The following is a 20,358-nucleotide window of genomic DNA, read 5'->3' on the forward strand; positions in this document are numbered from 1 at the left end:
AGTAGTTCTATGCTACCTTAGATCACGTTTTGGGGCTGGCCTCACGGCCATTCCTAGACCTTGTTCTTATGTATTTTCAACGGTGGAGTTTCTACACACCATAGATTAAGGTGTGGAGCTCTGCTGTACCTCGAGTATCAATGCAATTATTATTGTTCTTCTATTCAATTCAGCTTGTTCTTGTTCTAAGATATCACTTGTTCTTCAACTTGATGAATGTGATGATCCGTGACACTCATCATCATTCTCACCTATGAACGTGTGCCTGACAACCACCTTCGTTCTACCTTCGATTGAGTGTTTGTCTCTTGGATTCCTTAATCAGAATCTTCGTGGTATAAGCTAGAATTGATGGCGGCATTCTTGAGAATCCGGAAGGTCTAAACCTTGTCTGTGGTATTCTGAGTAGGATTCAAGGATTGAATGACTGTGACGAGCTTCAAACTCGTGATTGTGGGGCGTTAGTGACAGACGCAAAAGAATCACTGGATTCTATTCCGACATGATCGAGAACCGACAGATGAATAGCCGTGCTGTGACAGAGTGCGTTGAACATTTTCACTGAGAGGACGAGATTATAGCCACTGACAACAGTGATGCCCAACATACAGCTTGCCATGGAAAGGAATAAGAAGGATTGGATGAAGACAGTAGGAAAGCAGAAAGACGGGAGGGACAAAGCATCTTCATACGCTTATCTGAAATTCTCACCAATGAATTACATAAGTATCTCTATCTTTATTTTATGTTTTATTTATCTTTTAATCATTCATCATCCATAACCATTTGAATCCGCCTGACTGAGATTTACAAGATGACCATAGCTTGCTTCATACCAACAATCTCCTTGGGATCGACCCTTACTCAAGTAAGGTTTATTACTTGGACGACCCAGTGCACTTGCTGGTTAGTTGTGAGAAGTTGTGATAAAGAGTTGAGATTACAATTGTGCGTACCATGTTGATGGCGCCATTGATGATCACAGTTTCGTGCACCAGTGCTTCGCTTTGGCTATGCATGTCGTGAACCGTGCTAGGAACTTCTAGGATATGTCTGCGAAGGTCGTGATGGATCCTTGTGGGAGAGTGTTGAACCATCGGATCGCCGGGCTGGCCAGTGTTACGGGAAACGCTTGGCACCTAACAGCGTCGCTTACTCCTTCCAAATTCATTCTTGCTTCAAAAGCTGTGACATGTTCCTGGGGGTCCTGGGTCCCGTCATATCTCATGTCCGTCGGCTTGTCAAAGTTTCTTGGGAGCCGGACCTTGAGAATTGAGGGGTGAAAAGGGGTTGCTCCGATGATGACGGGATCTTCTTGTTTCCTGGCCTCCTCTTTCTGGGACTGCCAACGGCTTTCCGACTTGCTTCGAGTGGGTCTGGAAGTTGCTTGTGTATGCGCCTCTTCGTGCCTTGTTAGGATTCTACCTTGGCTACCGTGCGCACGGGAGGTGGAGCGGGTGTGGGCGTGGGACCGGCTGACGCCGCCGTGTGAGCGGCTGGCGTTTCCCTGGGATTGGTCCCTCACCGCCAATTCCTGCTCGAGGTTCTGTACCCTGTGCCTAAGCTCTTGTATGATCTTGGCGCTGTCGGCCCCCGTTTCCCCGAATGGGCGCCTTTCGGGGTCTGGGTATACATTTGGTTGGGCTGAACGAATGGTCTCGGGTATTCGGTAGCGCGGGCCGTTGAGCTTGCTCTGCTCAAACGGGCTCCGCCTCCTTTGCAGAGCTCCTCCAAAGTGATGTGTCGCTCCATGTCTGCGCCGGGATCCCCACAGACGGCGCCAATGTTCGTTACCTGGGGTTCTCGGGTTATCGGTAGGTGGTGACTAGGAGAGAGAGAGGAAGATCCCGAGCGGGCGTGGAGCGTGTGCGAGCAACGCCGGAGGGCGGACGGAGTGGGGGGATGGCCACCTGCAAGGACACTCCAACGATCAAGTCAGAGTCCCTACTGGGGGTGGCAGAATTAGGTAAGGGTGTGACGTACCTTGGGGGAGAGCTGTTCTCTCCCCTTATATACCATGCTGGGTGGGCCTGATGGTGGCCTAGCCCATTAGTTGAGGTGTCGAGCTGTCTCCTTCCACGTGTGCGGGTTGTCCGTACTTAAGGTCGGTACTCCGGGTACCGACCCTGGGGATTCCGACCCGAATGGTGGCATGCTCAGCGTGGTTAGTTGGATCTCCGGGTCGGGCGTGACCAACCGACCCGTAGGGATCTGTTATGGTTTTTGGGCCTGGGTGAGGCAGTGCCCCGACCCGACAACTTCTTGGGCTGGGCTAACAGCCCGTAACATGAATTAACTTTGATTATTATACTATTTATAAATTTTGACGAGTTAAGCCTTAAAGTGGTCCCTCATGTTAATAGTTACTCAAAGTCCTTAACACTACTAGAAAATTAGTTATTACAGACGGATATTTCTGACGGATTTTATCCCACGGAAATACAGACGGAATTTCAGAGGAATTTTTTGTCGGAAAACAAAAAAAAAATGAATTAGCATAAATTACAGACGGAAAACAGAATCCGTCGATAATTCTAACGGTAAAATTATTTTTTTTCGTGGGAAATGATTACAGACGAAAAATCCGTCTGTAATTAAATAGACAAAACGCCGCATTTTATTAAATTATTACAAACGGAAAATTCGTCTGTAATTTAAATTTTCTGTCAAAAACATTGAGGTAACCCTAACTCAACCCTACCTTCTCGAGCTCCATCCACACCCCCACACAAGTGAGAGCTTCTTCCTCTCTCCGTCCATGCTCTCTCCATCACACGAGCTTCTTCCTCTCTCCTTCTTATTTTGTAATATAAAACTGTGCTCCTCCGCTCCCCTCGCCGGCGGTGCTACCGTCCTCCTTTTGACGTTTTTCTTGAGCTCAGAGCCGGCAGCTCCATTCACATTCCACACAAATCTAACGAGCTTATCCCTCTCTCAGTCAATGAGCTGCTTTTTCTCTCCATCGCACGAGCATCTTTTGCCGCTGCCGCCGCCGCTCGTGTCGCACGAGCCCCCTCCGCCGCCGCTCTCGTCGCATCTGCTCCCTTCGTCATCGTCTCTTGGAGGTTAGATTTTTAATCCGCTAATTAACCGAAACTGAAGCCCTCCATTTTTCTTCGCTTGGAGGTTAGTTCGTTCAGCATTTCGTTCCTTTCGTTGTTCTTGTTCTGCGATTTGATAATAGTGATTGATGATTCTGTTATGTTAATTTTTGCAGGAACATAATTTGGGAGGGGATAGGGTAAGCATTCGCAATGAGTTCATCACTACACTCTTAATTTCAGAAATGCAAATTGTTTTGTTAATTTCGATTCGATGCATTTCGTTTCAGATAAAAACATTGCAACATGAGATTTCATGCAGATCTGTTTCAATAAAAACAAGTGCCCTAAAAGCTGGTAGTAACGATGAAGGAAGACAATATAATATGGTGTTGTAGTGTTGAAGGAAAAAGGGAAGAGTTCTTGGAATAACTTTTGAGTTCTAGGAACAGATCAAGATCAAGGAGTGGAAAAAAGAGATATTCATCTGAAGAATGCTCATCATCTTCCTCAGATATTAGTAAGGATTTCAAATATCGAAAAAGGGAGGCATCAAAAGACAAATAGAAAACACGGGAGTAAAAAGAGCAAGGTAAAAGGTGAAGCTGCAAATATTGTAGCAGATTCTATAAGTGAGAACGAAATTTCAAGAAAAGAAATGGGATTGGATTGGATGCTCAGGCCTGAGAGTAAGGGACCAACAGTTTTAGATACAGTGGAGAAATTGCCAGAGGAAGATCCTGTTGAGGAGGTATGAATCAGTGTCGATATTTTTTTGCCCTTTAGCTTCCTGTTCTCCTATTTAGTTCTTTATTTATCTTCTAATTGTTTGTTGTGGACAACATTTGCTGGTACTTTTGGCTATGCTGCTCCAGGTTACACCTTTTCCCTTATAACTTTGAAATGATAGTGATCACATCATTTTTCACTTGTTCTGTTGATTTAGTTTATATTTCATTTTTCTCTATTAAGATAATAAGATCTTTATATGGTAAATCTTTAAAATGGATTAAGCTTATGCAATATCTACTGTCTATTCTATATCATTTTTCACTTGCTGCTGCTTTTTGCTGCAGTGTGATAGTGATCCTTCTAAGAGAATATGATTATGGATTATTCTTTCCCTGGTCAGGTGAGTAATGGCATGGCAGGTTTAATTCAGGCTTTGAAAGTAAAAAATTGTGCTGGAATTATGGGTTATGAAACAAGGATCTCATCTTTTGATAGGTTGTTGGTATTGAAGGGCATAATCCTAGTGGGCATTGCTTAGTTGCATCTAAATTGGTAGATTCTATACCACCTACCTCTGTTGCTGATGATAAGGATTTGAATCCAGCAAAGAAGCTAGCTATTGATAAAAGTCAACCAATTGATATTACTTCTAAAAAGATAGAGTTGTCCATGGTATTTACTCTACTCGTTTCTTAGTCATTGGCTCTGTTATAAAATTATATTATGCACTAGGTTCCATTTTTGGTATTTTGGTAAAATTTTACAGATTTTTACTATAGTTTCTTTTTTAACAATGACAAATTACTAACATCTTAATTAGCCAAGCCAAAGTATGGTTAACCTACTGATCGCTTGAGTAGGCTTGCAAACTATATGGTTAACCTACTAACTTACAATCTGTGTAAGTTGTCCGGATTTTCGTTTAAGTCTCTTGTGTAGTTCTTGCTTTGGATGTTGGTTCAGTTCTGAATCAGTTGCCTTTGCTCTTATTGATTGAATGAGTCTTTATTTTCAAATTATTTGGTGCATTGATTTATTATAAACTTATATTCACTCAAAGTAGATGCAATTACAGTGATGCTTAATTGGTATAGGTTGCTTCAAAACAATGCAATTTCGTTCAGATTCCTACAGCAATTGGAAGCCTAGAAAAGCTTCAGACACTTGATCTCTCCAATAACGATTTTAGTGGCGAGATACCGAATTCTTTGGGAGGCCTCAAGAACCTGAATTATTTGTAAGTTACTTATATTACAGATTCTAACTGTTCAAAAGTGAGAATACTGATTATCATATTATATATTGTATATACTCCTTTTTCTTCTTCCTGATTCATAAGAGTTTGATAAGAGTCTATACTGCCTTTTATATTTTCATGTTGTTATAAATTATTAATTAGTCAAGTATCATTACAGAAAGGTTCCAATCAGAAATATATATGCTTTTTAGTGATGTAATGTGATAATGTATAGTTGAAATAGATAGTGTAACAAAATTGAATTAACCTTAGATAATTTGTTACGTCTTAATTTTTATATGTTAGAAAATTCAATCCAAATAGCAGGACTATGTAAATTACCGATTAAATCCATTTGAAGCCAAAAGGATGGATATTGTTGCTAAGAAGTAAGAAATGTTATGAAGGTAAAATTTTGGTTAAAATTCAGGCTTATGTGACACAAGATGACAACTTGATTGGGACACTAACAGTGAGAGAGACGATTTCATACTCTGCTTAGTTGCGGCTACCAGACAAGATGGCGCCGTCGGATAAGGAAGCACTTGTTGAGAGCACCATAATGGCAATGGGGCTTCAGGATTGTGCAGACACTGTGATTGGGAACTGGCACTTGAGAGGGATAAGTGGTGGAGAAAAGAGAAGGGTTAGCATTGCCTTGGAGATCTTGATGAGGCCTAGATTGCTCTTCCTTGATGAACCTACAAGTGGACTTGACAGGTTCACATACCCTTGGTTTTACTTCTTGTTGGGATCCAATTGTGCTTGTTTTCATGCCAATTCTCCACCACTGGGCCAATTCTCCACCTGGTAGGTTTCTAAGCTATTGAATATCCTTCATGATGTTGGTATCTCTGGCTACCACCGCTTTGATTTACACTATTGATTGTTATTATTATCTTTATTATTTAAGCTTTTTTTACTTATTATTGGTTTTGGGGCACTTAACATTGCCCAAAGATCTGTTATTTCCATTCCCTACCCTGCTCCTGATGCTGAATGAGTAACATAGAAATCAAAGAACTATTGATGATCAAAACATAGATGGGCTAAAGAATTTTGATTTGCAGGTACTAAAGAGACTATTGGACTTTGACAAGAAACTTCCTTCTCCTGATGCTCTTCTCATCAATGGGCAAAGAGATTCTGCTGTCTTTACCGATCAAGCAGGTAATAACTAATTATTAATTAACCATCTCTCCATCTCCATTAATATTCACTATTTGAAACTAAATAAAAATTAAATCAACTATATTTATTTGCAGGGAAGACTTACAAATTCAGAGTGTCCAATGTTGGGTTAACAACATCAATTAACTTCAGGATTCAAGGCCACTCATTGAAACTGATTGAAGTTGAAGGTGCTCACACATTACAAGACACATATGAGTCCCTTGATAATCATATGGGTCAATCAGTGGTGACGTGTACCACAAAGCTCGGCTAAGACTGTAACCAACCATATAATTTGGATACGTCCCAAAAGCACGGAAAGCCAAATCAGATTCAGATAGACGTCACCAACGTCTCCTCTGTTATCAACAAACAGGAGAGAATCTCGGAACAAACTAAAACGTTACACACCACCCGTCTATATAAGCGGACTAACTCAACTCAGAAAACCAGGTTACAAAAAACTCTCACTTTCACTTATTTATCTCATATTTGAATACCTTCTCTAACTTGAGCGTCTGAGTACTTTTTGCAGGTGCTCCCGCCGCCGTAATCTGCAAACGTCGAGGTTAATCTCGAGCTTACTTCTGAGGCGATTTATAACTCTTCCACGAAGCAAACAGCCTCACCCGGAGACACATACCTCGGCCCGAGCTGAACGGAACATTTGGCGCCCACCGTGGGACCCGAAGCATTATTTTAACCCTACTATTTCTCTACATCGCACTTTGTATTTCTTTTCACGCAGGGTCACACAACCTTTGAACATGGCCAACAACGGAATTCACCAACCCACCCAGGCCGAACTCATCGCCCAGATGGCTGAGCTTCAGGCGGAAGTCAAAAGACTTGCCGAACTGTCCGCTCAAAATAACGCCAGCAAACGTGAAGAAAACGGCTCTAAAGGAAAAAGCAACACAGACCTGCTAAGTGCAGACCCACCAAAGGAGAAACTGACCTTAGACAACCCGTTCTCTGAAGATATCACCAATTATCAAATGCCAAAACATTTCACACTGCCTTCCTCACTCGAGCCATATAAGGGGATTGGTGACCCCCGGGCTCATATTAAGAAATTTCAATCTATGATGTTCTTTAATGGCCCTAATAACGAACCTGTTCTTTGCAGAGCTTTCCCCACTTATCTCGACGGTGCGGCTTTACTTTGGTTCTCAAAGTTACCTGCAGGATCAATCTTCTCTTTTGAGGAACTGGCGAAATCCTTATAGACCACTTCGCTGTAGCACGGATATATGTGCATGGATCGGACTACCTCGAGACCATTCGCCAAGGTCCCCATGAAAGCTTGAAAGACTATCTGACCAGATTCGCGGAAGCAACAATGGAAATACCCGACCTGGATCCCGCCATCCACTTGCACGCCCTAAAGGTCGGACTCAAACCCAGAAAATTCAGAGAAACCATCGCGGTAACCAAACCAAAGACGCTGGAGGAATTCCGAGAAAGGGCGGCTGGACAAATGGAGATTGAAGAGCTCCGTGAAGCCGAAAAGATAGAAAAAAAGCAACCAAGAAGAGAGGATGACAGAACCACAAGGTCGGCGAGTGTCAAAGACCCCAGAAAGCCCTTCAGGCTGACCCCAAAGTTCGACAACTACACCAAATTCAACACAAGAAGGGAGAAGATCATCAAAGAAATCCTCAACGCCAAGATCATAAAACCACCAACAAGGGCAGGAAGCTATCGAAAACGAAGTTACCGTGCAATGTTAGCAATTGAAGGAACAACGCCACAAAAGGCCAACGACACACCCGACCTCAGCATCACCTTCAGCCAGGGGGATATATGCTCGGCAACACCAAACTTGGACGACCCAGTGGTAATTTCCATCCAAATAGGCGAGCTACTGGTAAGAAAAGTCCTCATGGACCCAGGTAGCAGTGCCGATGTCCTTTTTTATTCTACTTTCTTAAAAATGAAATTATCTAAAAAACTCATGCAACCCTCATCTGGAGAACTGGTAGGGTTCTCTGGAGAAAGGGTCCCAATCAAAGGATACATATGGTTAAAAACAATAATGGGGGAGGGCTCACTATTACGGACCGTCGACATGCAATATTTAGTGGTTGACTGCCCAAGCCCTTATAATATTATTCTCGGAAGGCCTGCCCTAAACATGTTCAGGGCGATAGTATCCACTTATCATCTATGTGTTAAGTTTCAGGCACAGGACGGCAGAATAGCCACAATCCACTCCGATCGCCAACAAGCTCGGCAATGCTATAACGCAAGCCTAAAAAGATCGGCAGCAAGACTAGACTTTAACCAAGAAGTCAAAGCAATTCATAGCGTGAACGAAGTGTTATCCCTAGCAGAACTAGATCCCAGGGAAGACACCCAAGAAAAACCTCAGCCGACGGATGAACTCGCGAAGGTCCAGCTAACATCAAAGCCGGGACAGGTCACATACATCAGCCAGGCGCTACAGGGACAACAGAAGACCGAACTCATAAGAGTACTACAAGCGCCTCCTTCCTTCAAAAACCCAGAGCCACCAACACTCTGTTCCTTTTTCTTCTTCAAAAAGGACTGAAGCCGAGACGGATCAAGAAGAGGAACACGTCCACCTATACAAAGACAAGGATCCGAAACAGAGGAAAAATCAAAAAACAAAAATAAGACGACCAAATAATACCTATATAATCCTTCAAACCCACAGTATCACCAGAATCATATAAACCGAGCATGTCACTAATTGACAAACATTCCCCACCAGCAAAACTCTCAACAAGAAAGTCCAATAACAACTCTTCTTCCTCGCTACATTCATTAGCTTCAAGAATTTGAATCGGCTCCGAACACCAGTATAAAGGGAATTTCTCCACAAGCTCATCATCCAAATAAAAGGGATACTCCGATTCCATCGAGCGAACTTTAACATACATCAGTTTAAAATTTTTAAACGAGGATTTATACAACAGAAAAAGAGAACGACCAGGAAAACTACTCAGACAAACCCACAACCCCTTCCGAACCCCCTTCGATTGAAAAAGAGAAAAGAAAACGGGAAGGGAACAAGGAACGGATAGGAAATCCATCAAACACTGAAACGCATGCAAAAAGCCCAAGAATTAGGGTGTAATTGAGAGGGAGCACAGTTCAACTGGGTAAGGACGTCACACTCAAAAGGGGAAAACGGAAAAGTAACACGAAGTTCGGTAAGGCAAGGAGTGTAAAAATAAAAGTACTGCCAGTCCCCCCTCATTTGATAAACCCTATCCTCACCAGAACAGCAAAGAAACTCCACTTTCACTCCAGAACCCTCCTTAACTACCTTCAAACCCTGAAGCTCACGAATTGAATCAACATCCACATACGAAGAAGAACGGGTCTTCACGTCGTCATGCATCCAATGATATGGGTTATCCTTTTTCTCCTCTACAGATTTCACTTTCTCTTTCTGTCTCGCCATTTACAGAAAGCAAGAAACGAAAAACAAAAGATAAGAGAAGAAAGCTAACCTTTGGAAGTCATACTTGGAAGAAGAGTACAAAATAAAACTGAACAGCAGTTCCAAAACAAACCAGATATTATTGCAAGCCCACTAAGTATCATGGGTAGTGTAAGTAACAGCCCCCCACTAACATCGAAAACCAAAACGGCAAGAAAGGGCATTAATTGTAACACAAGTCTCTGAGGCAACAGTCTTTTCAACTTCAGACAAAATTCAAAACACAGTCAAAAGGGCCCAGATCCACAAAAATAAACAAAATTATACGCGGGAAAAATAAGCAAACAAAAGCTTGCCCGCTATCTCCGAAAGACAGCAAACAAGCTTGGGGGCTATGACGTGTACCACAAAGCTCGGCTAAGACTGTAACCAACCATATAATTCGGATACGTCCCAAAAGCACGGAAAGCCAAATCAGATTCAGATAGACGTCACCAACATCTCCTCTGTTATCAACAAACAGGAGAGAATCTCGGAACAAACTAAAACGTTACACACCACCCGTCTATATAAGCGGACGAACTCAACTCAGAAAACCAGGTTACAAAACACTCTCACTTTCACTTATTTATCTCATATTTGAATACCTTCTCTAACTTGAGCGTCTGAGTGCTTTTTGCAGGTGCTCCCGCCGCCGTGTTCTGCAAACGCCGAGGTTAATCTCGAGCTTACTCCTGAGGCGATTTATAACTCTTCCACGAAGTAAACAGCCTCACCCGGAGACGCATACCTCGGCCCGAGCTAAACGGAACAAGTGGTATAGTTGAACAATACACTTTGAGTTTATATTTTGAATTATAGTTGATGTATCAATACACTTTTTGATGTATGGTTGTTACTTATTATTATAGTTGATGTATCAATACACTTTGTTTATGTTTTGAATTATATTGACTTCTTGTTTATAGTACTTTTCTTTTAGTTTGATAATACGATGAATTTGTTTATTTTTTAAAATATTATAAATATTCGAATACAAATTAGATAAAAATTTGTATTAAATTTATATTTATTTTGTATGAAAACAAGTTTATTGCAATGGAAAAATCTAAAAAAAATATTTTACCTTACTGACGAATTTACAGACGAATTTTCTGTCTGTAATCAGAGTGTGAGATGATTTTTCAAGGTTCAAATTACAGACGGAAAGTCTGTTGGAAAATTCGTCTGTAATTACAGACGAAAAATCCGTCAAAAAATCCGTCTGTAATTACCGACAGAAAATCTGTCAGAAAGTTCGTCGTCTTCGAGAAATGGATGGAGAATTTACAGAGAAAAAATCCGTCGGTAACTGGTAAAAATCCGTCGGTAAATAATTTCCAACGAAACTTTTACAGAGGGACAAAATCTGGTAATTTCGTCAATAACCAAAAATCTGTCTGTAGTAAAGACTAAATCTGTCTGTAAATCTGTCTGTATTAATCCATTTTCTAGTTGTGTTAAACTTATACGCTGGAACTCATAGTAACCCCGCAGGTAGTTTCCGTCAGCTAAGTCCCATCGATCAAAAAGCACACGTGACATGCTGACATGCTTGGATTATCTGATGTAAAAGAAATAAGTTTTTGGTGGCAATTCGGTCCTTGAATCATTTTGAAAAATTCTAATTCCTAAATTTGGTGAAATTTTTTCAATGACTTTGATCTTTTCTCTTCTCCCCTTCCTTGTCACGATCTGTGCCACCACCAAAAACTTCGCCTCCACCTCAATCATCCATGCCACCTCCGGCCAATTTCTCACCCCCAAGTCCTGCATTAGTGCCGCCACCAAGATCATAGCCACGGTTGGCTTCAACCCCTCTTTCCCAAAATTCACCTCCTCCTTCAACTTCCATGTCTCCCTCAAGACTTGCGCCTCCTCCTCTCACAACACCTAACACTTAACCAGCTCCTTCGATCAAATTTTTCACCTAGGTCATCATCTTCCCCACCACCCCCAAAACGATTAGTGCCGCCTCCGGCATCCATTCTCACTCCACTTCAAAACGAATCACAGACAGACAATTCTAGTTCTACAGCTGGAGGAGGTGGTAAAGGAATTGGTACTATTGCAATAGTGACTATTAGTATAGTGGCTGGTTGTTTGGGATTATTGGAGTTGTAATTTGGTGCACGATGAAGAGAAAAAAGAAAAAAGGTGTTTCACAATGGTGGTTATATTCTTCGATTATACTAAACTAAAATTGAAATTTGCAGGGAAATGTCGGCCAGTGATAGAGTGGACAAAGTGTTAAAATTGGAGCTGGTACAACTGAGGGATAGCTGGATTCTCCTCTGATGATGTGTCCATACAGATGCCTAAAGCTGGGGTATATTTTCTTTGTTTTTGTTTATTCTCTGCTTCCAACTTTTTTGTTTTTGTTTATTTTTTTCTTTTTCATGATATTCATTCATTAAACTGTCAGTATAAGTATTAGAACAAATCTAGATTGTAGGTTATTTGGCTGAGAATGTTCTAGTCTGTTATAAGAAGAGACGGAGAGAGGTGAGAAGGAATTTATAATGTGCAATACTGTAAGCTTGTAAAGTTCCTATGAAGATAAAGAGAATAAGGTTTGCAGAACAGTTGCGACGAGAAGCAAAGAGAAGAGAAGAGAAAGACTACAGTTGTTGAATTAAATTTAGGGATTAAGGTTTTTCAAATTAATTTAGAGACCAAATTGCCACAAAAAACTTCCCTCTTCCACATCAGATAACCGTTGGGCTTGCTAGCGTGTCAGGTTCGATTTCACGTGTGTTTTTTATGGAGCCTAGCTGACAGAAACTGTTTGAGGGATTACTATGAGTTTTGAAGTGCAAGTTCGATGACATAATCGAATAACTATTAATTTCAATAACCACTTTAAACCTAAGTATAATTTCAGGGATTACTTTATAGTTTTTAATTTTGGCCAATATATATTTTATATTTTATTTTTATTATAAAATTAATTTTTAATGTCTCGCTAAAGTTCAACATAACTCTGCCCTGCGATATAAAGTGCTGGGAGCCCGGGACAATATAACGATGAAAGGGGAATAAGATCTGCATGTTTTGAACGCGCAATATAATGATGAAAACGCGCGGGAATGTTTTGAACGACATATTTACATACATTCATTCCTTATTGCATATAGTTGTGTATATATGTGATGCCTTCCATGCCTGAATGCTTTCTTTAATGTGTTGAGAATTGAGATCTGCTTCGAGCCTTGGACCCACATGAATGAAACCACTCACATTAACAAACCAAAACACTTTAATAAAAATATTAAAAATATTTTTTTTAAAGACGTTGATACATGTTATGTTATTATTAGATATTTTTATTAAATCGGTTAATAGTTTATTTTTTATTATAAAGCAAATAAAATTGATTTATTATAGTAATAATAATAAATCTAATTATCTGCATTATAATTATTAGATTCGATTTGATCCGACCGAATTATATCATTTAAATTGAATATCTTTAAATTTTTTTATAAAAAGACAATTATATTCCTGATTTTTTGTTTTTCAAATATTTAAATCCCTAAAAATTTAAAAATACAATTAAATCTCTAAAAAAAATTGGGTTTATTGTTATTATTATAAAGAAAATTAGTTTTATTCTAATTTGTTAAAAAAATTCAAAAATAACTAGTTCATTAATACGTCCAATAATAATGTGACGCATAAATATCTTTATAGAAAGACGTTTTACGCATCTTTATGAGAGCATCTGTTAAAAAATAGAATAAAAATAAAGTTAGGCCTTTTGCCAAACCTACCTATAGCTAGTTGCTTCATATATATCACATACGTTGCCAGGATCTGAACCACAGCCCTAAATCGCTCTTTCATTAATAATGCTTATAGTTTTTTTCCATCCTAACTCATCACCATTTGCTCAACCACTTGATATCTGGATATTTTTTTTCACGTAAAAAAACATTAGTTCAACAATTAAAGAAAAATGATTATTTTCTATGTAAAACTATGAATTAAGATGATGCATAATATTCGATTATTATGAATTTTAATAAATAGAAACAGAGATAAAATTAAATCTTTTTTCTTTTTAAATTTATACAAATGTGCTACAAATGATATACTTTTTCTTCTCTTTCAAAAAATAAATCTAAACACTTTCCATGTTTGTAAAAATTTCCTTGAACAAAATTTTTCTTTTGATGACATCTTTTTTTTAAATCTAAAAAGTTTGTATAACCAAAATTAAAATACTTATAAAAAATTTATTATACTACAAAATAAGAGGATTATTAAAATCTAAATTTCCAAATATTAGATGGAGACTGAAATGACAGAAATAGAAGGAGAATGGACTGAATGGTGGAGAGAAAAAGGAAAGAGAAAAGAATAAAGAAATAAAAGAGAAAAAAAAGAGGTATGAATAAAATTATGTAGAAAAAGGAGATGAAGAAGAAAGAAAGAGAAAAAAGAAAAAGAGAAAAACAAGAAGATGAAGACTATCACTGTCAAGATTGGGACGGCGGCGACAGTCCTCCGTCGTGCCGGTAGCTTGGTTATTGAACCTGAGAAAGGTTTTTGGGGAGAGAAAAGAGAGAAGCGAGAATAGTTTTTGTTTCGAAATGAACATTAATAATTAAATGTTTATTGTATCATTAGACATGATGAATTTTAGAATGGCAATAATTATAATGATTATAGTAATTTTAACAATACTTTAAAAATAGAGTTAAAATTAAGGTCACAATTTTTATTATTTGACAACTTTTCTTCTTTTGATCACACTTTTTATTTTTATTTTTTAAATTAAAAATATTATCAAACAATAAAAAATATAATTTAATTTTAAATATATTTTTAAATATTATTAATTTCATAGACACTATAATCATCACAACTATAATGCACTTAATATATATTACACTATGTGATTACATAAATAATTTTTATTTATTATATTTGTTACGGTGTAACTCTCATATTGAGTCTATATTAAGTCTAAAATTATGGCCGACTTTAAAATATTTCTCTTAAAAGTATACTAATTCATAAAAGACGTAATTTGTATCATATTCATGTAAAATCTTATATTTATCCAGCATAAATCTATCTATATATTTTTAAGATTTATTCTCCAAACACGGTAAATAAAAATTTAACACATTCTCAAAGTATATATTATCTATTCCCAATTTTTATACATCTTAGACTATATATTACTTACTTGAATGTTAGAATCTACGACCCTATTTCTTAAATAATATACCAACCTGAATTTACGTTCCAATCCTAAAAGTTTAGGTTCCACAATTAGGAAATGTAATCTAAATTTACGTTGGGAATAATGTATACTTATTTAAGTGGCATGCATGAAATAGAAAAAAAGCATTATGACCGTTAAATTTTCGCATTGCAGTAGTGTAATTGCTTGCAATAATTGTAACTTAATACCTGTGTACTGCTCAATTGTTGATGATGGAGCTTATTTCTATTCATCAATATGTTTGTTTAACTGTAGTTAGATACGGATTCTCCCATATTGCTTCTCAAATTCTTGGTCCTGCTCTTTATACTATAATCTGTGGTTCCTGAGCCGACAAATCATTGAAATTCTACTTCATTTGGCAACTAGCTTTCACACTACTACATTTCTTCTTATTATAAATAGGATGAGCACACATTGCTATTCCTCTGTGCAAACATTAGCTTTTTCTTAAAACCTTCTTATTAATTCATACACAACACAAATTAAAGGGAATATAATGGCATCGAGTTCAATGTCATCTTCAGGGTCATGGAGTGCTAAGGACAATAAGGCCTTTGAAAGGGCATTGGCCGTTTATGATAAGGACACTCCTGACCGTTGGTACAATGTTGCTCGCGCCGTCGGCGGAAAAACTCCCGACGAAGTTAAGCGCCACTACGAACTTCTCCTCCGAGATGTTAAGTCTATTGAATCAGGGCAAGTGCCATTTCCAAAATACAAGAAAACTGGAGGTTCTAACTAAGAGAAAGAACAGGTTTTTTTATCCTATCTATCATTTTTTTCAGTAAATTTTATGATTTTGATAAAACAAATTAGTATAAATGTTTAATAGAAATTATTTTCTACCCATAAAAAAGAGACTCGAACCCGCAACCTCTTAATTGAGTATGGGGAAACTATGCCATTTGAGCTATTACTCATTGGCACCCATAAAAAATTATTTACTAAATCAATCATATAAATATATATTATTTTATTTATTTTTAATATATATTTTATATTTTAACATATATTATATACAAATTAATTAAATTAATAATTGATTTTTTGTATACATATAATTTAGTTAAAATTTCAATTATACCTGTATCACACTTAAAAGAACCATATACAAATAACAAAATAATGGTACAATATATAGTTACATATTAAATATTATCAGTGATATTTTGATTTATTTTTTGTTTTTAAATACATGTTTTATTGCATTGATACTCAAAGAGATTTTAAGTAAAAAAAAATGGTCTGTGCAAGAGCGGCACCAAATATAATGGTAGTAATATATGACAATACGGTTAAGGTGGTTAGTTCGAATAGCAAACTTTTTTACCTGCTGAATAAAATATTAAGAGTAAACTATCAAAATAATATTCGAAAATTTGTATTATTAATAAAACAAATTTTAAAAAGATGCTAATGACTTCTAAAATATTAAAAACATGAATAAAAAAATTAAATATTAAATATATATTTTAAAAAATAATTTTAGAAATAAAATTTTGATGTAAATTTTTACAATTATAATTTTAAAAAAATCTTTTTATTTTTAAAATTTGGCAATTTTTTATCAATTGAATTTTTTTAAAAAAATTATTGTAAATAACCACATTTATTTGAAAAATAAAAAATTAGAGATCAATTTTTTTTCAAATTTTTTTGTACAATTTCTAAATATTTATTCAAATGTTGCTATAAAAATCTAGATCCAATAAATAAGTAGTTAAATATAAAAATTTTTTGTTACAAAAAATATAATAATATTTATTGGTTTTTTTGAACATATTTTTAAATCATTTAGGAGTTATTTTGTCGATAACATCTTTTAGAGATTTTTTGTCAGCGATTGAATCTTTCGGATACTAAATTGATATTTAATCCAAATATGAATAACTTATGCTAAAAAGTTATAAAAAAATATTATATATACACTAAAATTGGTGTAAAAATTTCTAGACATCTACCCTAAAATTACTAATCAAATTGTGATTTCTATGGACTTGTACAGTTGTATATGTACTCATTTCACCTTTATCTTTAGATTCAATATATTGTTCGTGCAAACATACACTGTATTCTGGAGATTTTTTTTATTTGCTTTTCCCGAACTTATATTACTATCTCTTTCTTTCACTTGCAGGCATTGGCAAATTAAGGATTTGTGACTTTCACTACAAATTAAAGCAGCATTATTTCGTTCTATAGGATCGTAGTAGCAGTAACACTTTGTGTAAATTATTTGTCAGTGCTATAGCATTGGACTATATAAATATATTAATCATCATAAGAATCATGTAAGATGATTCCATGTTGTAATTTATTTATTCCAATCAAGCTGCTAAGGTGAACCAAAGATTTTAGTCCCCATCATTAATAAATTAACGTTCTAACTTTTGTTAGAATATTTTGTTGTGGGCTATTAATGGTTGACTTTTATTTATGTTGAATTAAATGTTTAAATTCAATATTTCTATAAGTTTATGAAGTGATTGAGCGGTATATTTTAGATTTTAATTACTACTATATTGAACTTTAGGATTCATAATTAAGGTATATGATAAGACAGATAATAGTGTAAAATTCTTATATTTTAAGTTTTTGATAACTAAAACTTAATCACTCTATATATATGTTATATAATAAAAAATCCACACATTCATTTAATTTTCTTGACGGCTAATGAATCTACCATGTATTAAAGAAATTAGATAAAATATTTTTGAGTGTCAAATTGTATTTTCACCAAAATAATATTCTTCAACCACTTAGCTCATACAACAATCATCATGAAACTTCCAGATTCCAGAAGTATATGCCATACGTATTTCAGAGAACAAAATAAATACTTTAATGATTTACGAGACAAATCAACAGTTAGTTTTGACTGCTATTGAAGATCTATATTTCATAGGAAACATTTCAAATATATTGGGGAGTATCGGTGCACCAGTTGTTTTAACCGTTGATTTCAATTAATATATATTATATATATTTTTTATAATTCAGATCAACGGTTAAAATAATTGGAGCACCGGTACTCTCGATGCACTTGAAATGTTTCTTATTTCATAATATGATGAAATGTGCAAGTATTATTCAATAACTATTATTAGTTTATATTTTTAAGTGTTAAAATATTTTTATTAATTTTATATATTTTGATTTAATTTATTTGGTTAGCAGAAATTTTTTTTTAAGATAGATGGTTTTATTTCAAATTAAAAAAAATGTTTGGTCTAATAAAGAGTATACGTAATAACCAAAAATGCAAAAGATCTAACTAAAGAAATTCAAAGAATTATTAAGACAGAGAGAGTGAAAATTTGGTTAAAGTAAGTTTACTTACTAGAAGATTTTATCCTTATGGTAGTCAATGTATAACGGCACAAACGAGGTTCAAACTTGAAATCATATAAAATTTATATCAACACCATTATTATGCAAGAAGCTTTCAAGAGGTATAGGTTCCACATTTTTCTGGATTGCTTAGCTCTGAGAATAAGGCTAAAGAGGTAAAACAATCTAAGCTTGCATAATTAACTTTGTAAACCTCTAATCTGACTAATTTTTTTGTCTAAACAAGAAAGAAACAAAAAGGTTTCTAATGGTTTTGGTCCCACCGTTAATTTAAACCCTGTGGAATCAGTTTTGTTCTTTTGGAAGTGGATTGTTCTGTTTCGAAAACTGGTTCGGCAGTTTTCCTTCCAAAAATCATTATACTCTCTAGAGTTTGGATATCTCTCGGATTTAGGCCTCCGTAAAAAGTCTCAGGTTATTCAACTTTTAGAAATAACAAAATATATTTTTAATGAATTACATATAATTAATAATATAAAAAAGATAATAGTAGTAGATATTGAAGTTTAAATAATAAGAAAGAAAACAATATGACAAACGTGTATTTGATTGAAGGTGAAAACTCAGGTGCAGTCGACTTCACGTGAAGTTGATAACTGAGAGCTGTTAAATGATTTGATCGATTTGACTAAATTTTCATCTAATGACTTTTAGTTATCAACTTCACGTAAAGTCGACTGCACCTGAGTTTCCACCTTGATTGAAAGTGTCAATAATGAATTTAGGCCAAGACACACCCCCTTTTGTTTCTCTAATGTTTTCTTTGAACATACGCGACCCTTATCCCTAGCAATCGCTTCACCCCGTGAATAATGTACATAACATTAGCTCCATCATTGGATTGGTCTTTACACTCATTGACCCATAAAGACACATAATTTAATTTTAATATATGTTATCCTTTAAATTAAGACAATAATAAAATTTACTTTCTCATTTATTAATTTTTTATTTTAAATAATTTTTTTCTTTCAAATAAATAACTACTTTTGAGTTTTGACCAGTATGACGAAACAAAGAATCACGTTTAAAATATTTGAACTGTTAAGAGCATGAAATCCTCTGAATAAAATAGAAATAATTATCCGATTACTATTTATGTAACACAATCATTTGGCACCACTACTATTGCACTCCTCGATCTGCATTGTACCCAGTCAGTTACTTTAAGTAGTACCGTAGTGGTAACCAACTTTCATTCGGCACTTTTTTTGTTACTTCATTTCTTCCTTCAAAAACACATTTCAATTTCAATTCAATTCAATTCAAAGGATTGAACAAACAACTTCTTCATCATGGTGAATGCTGCGCATTTCTTCTTCGGTGTAATAGGTGCGTGACTCACAACCTCCCTCATTCGATCTTCTTTTCTTTCTTCAATTTGTGCCTTCTCTCTATCTGATCTCGTGAATCTCGTTCATCGTTACAGGAAATGCTTCTGGACTCTTCCTATTCTTGGCTCCAACGTAATTAATTATATTCCTCCTTCTTTGTTTCGTATTATTGAATTAAAGCCTTTTTATTCTTTCATTTCTTATTTTAATTTGTGTTTAATTTGCAGTATTACATTCAAGAGGATTATTAAAAAAAAATCCACAGAACAATTCTCTGGAGTTCCTTACCCTATGACACTGCTCAACTGTCTTCTTTCCACTTGGTAATTAAATTAATTTAATTATTTCTTACACTCCTATATTCTTATTCTTAATATAAAACTCTTTTGTGCACAGATTTTTTTTTCTTCTTCCGTTTTCTTTTTCTTTTTCTATGTTTTTTTTCTAGCGGTGGTTTGTTGTTTTGAGTTTCATAACCTTCAATTCAGGTAGATTTATTATTGTGCATACTTTACTATCACTACGTACATTGATCAAGAAACTAAAACTTGCGACGTTATTTACGGATCGGATAAATTTATTTATCTAATTTCTCTCTCTAGTTACTTTGTCTCTCTTCTATATTGTTCAAAATTCACTTCCCTTTCAATATCCAAATGTTGCCATAGAAATATATTTCCTATATTCTTTACATGGATACATCTTTTTCAGTATATTATGTTATCCAAATTTTTTATCAAATATATCTTTTATTATACATAATTTATAGAAAAACGTTATTTTAATTATTTGAACAC

The 20,358-nt window shown here is 35.8% G+C and overlaps 3 protein-coding genes and 1 long non-coding RNA gene across 5 annotated transcripts in view; all 4 read left to right on the plus strand.

The window, feature by feature from the left end:
• On the plus strand, positions 4,150-5,014 carry LOC107647574 (LRR receptor-like serine/threonine-protein kinase GSO1). The gene is made up of 3 exons (XM_021105681.1): positions 4,150-4,173; positions 4,269-4,445; positions 4,868-5,014. The coding sequence occupies exons 1-3, from the start codon at positions 4,150-4,152 to the stop codon at positions 5,012-5,014; spliced, it is 348 nt and encodes a 115-aa protein (XP_020961340.1).
• LOC110264175 lies at positions 5,555-6,397 on the plus strand. Its single transcript, XR_002349904.1, has 3 exons — positions 5,555-5,730; positions 6,081-6,180; positions 6,276-6,397. It is a non-coding gene; the product is annotated as an uncharacterized LOC110264175 (long non-coding RNA).
• Positions 15,287-17,282, plus strand: LOC107648480 (protein RADIALIS-like 2). Its single transcript, XM_016352327.2, has 2 exons — positions 15,287-15,627; positions 17,011-17,282. The coding sequence occupies exon 1, from the start codon at positions 15,370-15,372 to the stop codon at positions 15,613-15,615; it is 246 nt and encodes an 81-aa protein (XP_016207813.1). The 5' UTR covers positions 15,287-15,369; the 3' UTR covers positions 15,616-15,627; positions 17,011-17,282.
• Positions 19,292-20,358, plus strand: part of LOC107605251 (bidirectional sugar transporter SWEET1) — a 3,247-nt gene continuing 2,180 nt past the window's right edge. For both annotated transcript variants that reach the window (XR_001612489.2, XM_016307060.2), the window contains exons 1-3: positions 19,292-19,559; positions 19,657-19,693; positions 19,789-19,884. Coding sequence is in view for 1 of the 2 variants with exons in the window: in XM_016307060.2 (XP_016162546.1) it covers positions 19,523-19,559; positions 19,657-19,693; positions 19,789-19,884 (170 nt within the window). In the remaining variant the exon portion in view is untranslated. The remainder of the gene's footprint in view (positions 19,560-19,656; positions 19,694-19,788; positions 19,885-20,358) is intronic.

The sequence above is a fragment of the Arachis ipaensis genome, chromosome B06, assembly GCF_000816755.2.
Source record: "Arachis ipaensis cultivar K30076 chromosome B06, Araip1.1, whole genome shotgun sequence".
Taxonomy (NCBI): domain Eukaryota; kingdom Viridiplantae; phylum Streptophyta; class Magnoliopsida; order Fabales; family Fabaceae; genus Arachis; species Arachis ipaensis.

What these genes read in the sequence shown, in the direction of transcription:
- LOC107647574 (XM_021105681.1), top strand. Translation starts at nt 4,150, where the DNA reads ATGGATTATTCTTTCCCTGGTCAG. An exon ending in ATTATTCTTTCCCTGGTCAG is followed by an intron (nt 4,174 to 4,268) that starts GTGAGTAATGGC and finishes ATCTTTTGATAG; the next exon opens with GTTGTTGGTATTGAAGGGCA. An exon ending in AAAAGATAGAGTTGTCCATG is followed by an intron (nt 4,446 to 4,867) that starts GTATTTACTCTA and finishes TAATTGGTATAG; the next exon opens with GTTGCTTCAAAACAATGCAA.
- LOC107648480 (XM_016352327.2), top strand. Translation starts at nt 15,370, where the DNA reads ATGGCATCGAGTTCAATGTCATCTTCAGGGTCATGGAGTGCTAAGGAC.